The following is a 4,269-nucleotide window of genomic DNA, read 5'->3' as shown; positions in this document are numbered from 1 at the left end:
TTGCAAAAGAAACCTCATCTGTCCCTTTTGCAGCCTGCTTTGTACTTTTAAATTTTTTACAATTTGTTCTGATTTAGGAAAAGACAAAATATGTTTCAATTAGGGACACATATACAGGATAGATAAGCAATTGTTTACTACGTTCATATTTCATATATTGGGATATAAGCTAATCTAAATGGACTCTTTTTCATATGCTTTTTTTTTTTCCTTCATGACATTTTTAATATAGAACAAATTGTTACTCAGTTGTATTCTGTTTTGAAGTGAACAGAAAAGAATCCCACTAATTACTTTACAGGTGTAAATATAACCACACATCATTATGCCATTATTATAGCCATTATTACTGAAAATGCCTACAGCAGCTGGGGAGCAAAAAAGTGGTATATTTGTTTATTATGACTTTGTGGTGTTTATGCATTGGGCCTATCTATGCACTTACTTCCTGGACAGCCTGTTAAAGGCATCTGACAACTTGACTTAAGCACAAAATGTTTTACCTCATTTAGTAGAAAAGCTATATGTTTTGCTAACATCCATTAGAAAGACCTTGGTATATTTTTGCTTTATAGTGCTATTTATTTCTTAGTGTCGAGGCTAACATTTTTTTTTTTTTTAGTGACCTTTAAAGCTCTGCATTTTGTAGCCAGCCAGCCCAGCAGTAATCTTTCAAGATCTCTAATTCTATTGCAGTACCTGAATGTTTAGTGAATAGACTGAATGTGATATTTGTGCCTAATAGTAAAGAGTAATGTATTTGAGGTTTTGAATCCGTGAGCAGAAAGCGTGTGCATGGTGAGAGCAGTAAGCTAATTCTGTTTCCTTTTTTCCAGGAGGAGCACATGAGGACAGGAATAAATCTCGTCCTGTTGTAATAACTTGCGTTAGACCTGGAGGACCAGCTGACAGGTACAATACATCTTTCTGCAGCAATACAGATGGATCTGGGTTATTCTGGCACACAAGCAGATAAGCTATGCATCAAATGTTATAAGCAAATATAATGAATGTGAAAGTCCTTACTATGTATTAAAAGCAGCTCTGCCAAAAAAATCTGCAGAGGAAGGATGCTTATTCTTCATCTCCTGCATCTGTTATCAGCTATTACCATTGGTTTTTACAATGGCAGTGTATTCCCAGACACAATGCAATAAAAAAGACATATGACAACAATACTTACTATTATTCAAAGATAGCAAGACAATGCTGGAACATTGAAGTTAACCAGGCTGATGAAATAAAAACAACAAATTGAAACTTTCTATCAAAACACAGTTGTGTAGACATACATGGCTGTTTTCCTCTGCAGGAATATGGGTATGTTCTGAAAACTGTTTAGTATTCCAGCCAGCATAAGCAGTCATTAGATTTTACAGTGTTTTCTAGCATTTCCTGAATTCTTATAGCACAACTATTTCTTCTATTTTGTTGCCTGAAATAAGTGGTAACAGTTATACCACAATAATTTACAGCTGGTTCTGTGTATTAGGAAAGAAATCTATTCTAAAAAGAAAGCTTTCTGACTGGTGGAAATGTATTCCCCTGTTGTGGCTAGAAACAGAGCACACGCATGAAAATTGTTTTGTAATCCCAAAGCTATTTCTATTGCCGGAACTATATTTTTACCATTGGACTTAGTAGACTTTTGTTTTCTATAACACCACCACTCCACTAAGATCATCTCAACTTCATAGACCCTTTTCTAGGTTTTCTTTTTGGTCTTTGCCAAGCATGGAATATTATGTCTGTATACATCTTGTTTGAGATGTGACTGTGCAGAGAAAAGCTGCCTCATTGCCTTTGCCTCCCATAGTTTCAGGTATGTTGCCACTAGTGGTAAATTCATCCCTGCTTGTGTCACCTGTCACAAGAGAAACATAGAGGCTACCGTTAGTGCCTCTAAAAATGCCTGCCATCTGGCTGTAATATTGATGCTCTTGCTTCCTTACGTTATTCACAAGAGCTTAAATAAGTATTCCTATCCTGATCTACAGTATACCCTCTTTCAATTTTATGGTTTCTTTATGTCCTTAGCAGGTTAAAAAATTAAGGTAATTATCTCAGATGACTTTTTTACCAAAAACTAAGTCAAAATGCAGAAGCAGTGTGTAAAAAATTATATACCTTTCATAGGAATCAGGAGGGGAAAATAGTAGCTAGCAGTCGATAATCTAGTGCACCCATTAACCATCATCAGCAAGTGTGACCACCTCTATAAGAAGTTTTGGCAGTGTGCTGGTCTGGATATTTTTATTGTAAAAACAAACAGAATATAATAGAACATTACATATTGCAATAAATACAGTACTCTGTACAGGAGACTTCTAGAATAAATTCAAATTCATGACACATTGCAGTCCCTAAAGTGTTAGGCGATTGAGAATGAATGGGAATGCAAAGCCTCCTGACATACCTACATCAGGCATCCCAGGAGGCTCTTGGGGACTCCTTCAGCACATGCCCAAGCATCTCCGGCATGCGCAGAAGGAGCCTTTTTGCGCAAAGCGAAAAGTTTGCTGCTGTCACGCATGTGCAGTGGGATTGGCAAATTTTTTTTTTTATCCTGTGTCCCCCGATCTCTGGCCTGGGTCGGGTGACGTAGGAAGAAGAGGAGAAGATGGCGGCGCCTGGAGTGCTGGCTCTGGGACGACGCAGGACCCCGATGCAGGACACCCCTGGAGGGAAGGTAAGTGTTTGTATTTTTTTTTTTTTTTTTTGAAGTTTTGAGTTTAGTTCCTTTTTAAGTCAACAATTAACTCCTCTGTATACCAAAGTATTTCAGAGTCAAATGTGAGACCATCAGTGTTAAGGATTGGGTTATGCAGGACAATGATCTCAAGCGCACAGCAAATCTCCAAAAGAATGGCTGAAAAAGAAAATAATGAAGGTGTTGCCGTAAACCAATGTCCAGACCTCAACCTGATAGAAATGCTGTATTAGGGCCATAATTACTCATGCCTCATGACTGTAGATTTGTGTTTTAAGATCAGTGACTCAAACTTTTTTTTTTCTGAATTCGGCATTAGTCAACTATTTCATGATCAGCATTGCTAAATCCAGTTTTTTCCAAGTTATTTACCAAGTTTTCTCAGTATAGGTTTACTTGCTGTACCAGGTATGGGCCATCAGATTTCTGAGCTCTGCTTTAGGTACATATCTATCATAATACCTCAGTACCCTCTAGTCTCCCACTTCTTGATTGTGTTTTCCTTTTCCTTTAGTTCTTTATTCATGTCTATTCTTGGAGACATTTATAAAATTAGAATAGTTTCCTGCTCATATTGTTATAATATGCAAATCAGAACTCTACAAAAGTGCCAACCACTATTACTGAATATTAATAAATGATACATCTAACAAGGTAAGTTAAACTGATTCTACTTTTTATTCAATTTTTTATTACTAAACAAAGATATTGCAAAGAAGATCACTTGATTAGCAATGTTTTCTAAGTTTTTCTTAACATTTTCTTCAAGATTACCTAAAACTGAATTTGTCCAAGAAAATAACAGGCCCATATTGCTATACTTTGTCTCTACACAGTAATAAGCAGTTATTTTCACATCACTGATTCTCTGAATAAACCAATTGTTTCCATGATGACCTCGCTTTTGCTAACTGTCAAGGTAAATGTTAAGAATATAGACAAGTGGGATTGATGTCATGAACAGCGCTAGGGAATCACTTTGCCTAAGTGGCTATTATCTCTAAACCACATTACATTAAATTAATAAAGATTGTTTCTTTCATCCTTTTCTAGGGAGGGCACAATCAAACCGGGTGACAGGCTGCTGAGCGTGGATGGAATTCGTCTTCATGGCACAACACATGCCGAGGCCATGAGTATTTTGAAGCAGTGTGGCCAAGAAGCCACTTTACTGATAGAATATGATGTCTCTGTGATGGGTAAGCTGGAACTTCTTATTGTCTGTATATCCTAACATTGATTTTAACCCTGGTGAGATCTCCTCGTATTTATTACTTTTGCCATATAAAAAATGTATTCTTATTTTTTTATTGTAATGTTTAGGAATCATTAGGAGTCATTTTCTCAATCTTCTCAGACTTCTAACAAAAGAGGTAAAATATTTATTTATTGCTCTGAAAATATTTCCTCTCTTTTGATAGAAAATTGTTGCCTGTGCATAAAAAACCAAGGCACCAGAGGTCAGACATGACATACCAATGATTAAATAAATCTTACTTTTGTCCTGCTGTTCTCTTTTTCTTTAGACAAATAATATAAGTCTGGAATAAACTAAGAAT

The 4,269-nt window shown here is 36.2% G+C and overlaps 1 protein-coding gene across 6 annotated transcripts in view; it reads left to right on the top strand.

Annotated features, from left to right (window-relative positions):
* Positions 1-4,269, top strand: part of GRIP1 (glutamate receptor interacting protein 1) — a 240,039-nt gene that overhangs the window by 175,954 nt on the left and 59,816 nt on the right. For all 6 annotated transcript variants that reach the window (XM_072401315.1, XM_072401311.1, XM_072401316.1 and 3 more), the window contains exons 6-7: positions 837-912; positions 3,764-3,909. In XM_072401315.1, coding sequence (XP_072257416.1) covers positions 837-912; positions 3,764-3,909 — 222 coding nt within the window. The remainder of the gene's footprint in view (positions 1-836; positions 913-3,763; positions 3,910-4,269) is intronic.

The sequence above is a fragment of the Pyxicephalus adspersus genome, chromosome 2 (assembly GCF_032062135.1).
Source record: "Pyxicephalus adspersus chromosome 2, UCB_Pads_2.0, whole genome shotgun sequence".
Classification (NCBI taxonomy): domain Eukaryota; kingdom Metazoa; phylum Chordata; class Amphibia; order Anura; family Pyxicephalidae; genus Pyxicephalus; species Pyxicephalus adspersus.
The sequence above is the reverse complement of the archived record's forward strand: the minus strand, read 5'-3'. Positions and strand labels throughout refer to the sequence as shown.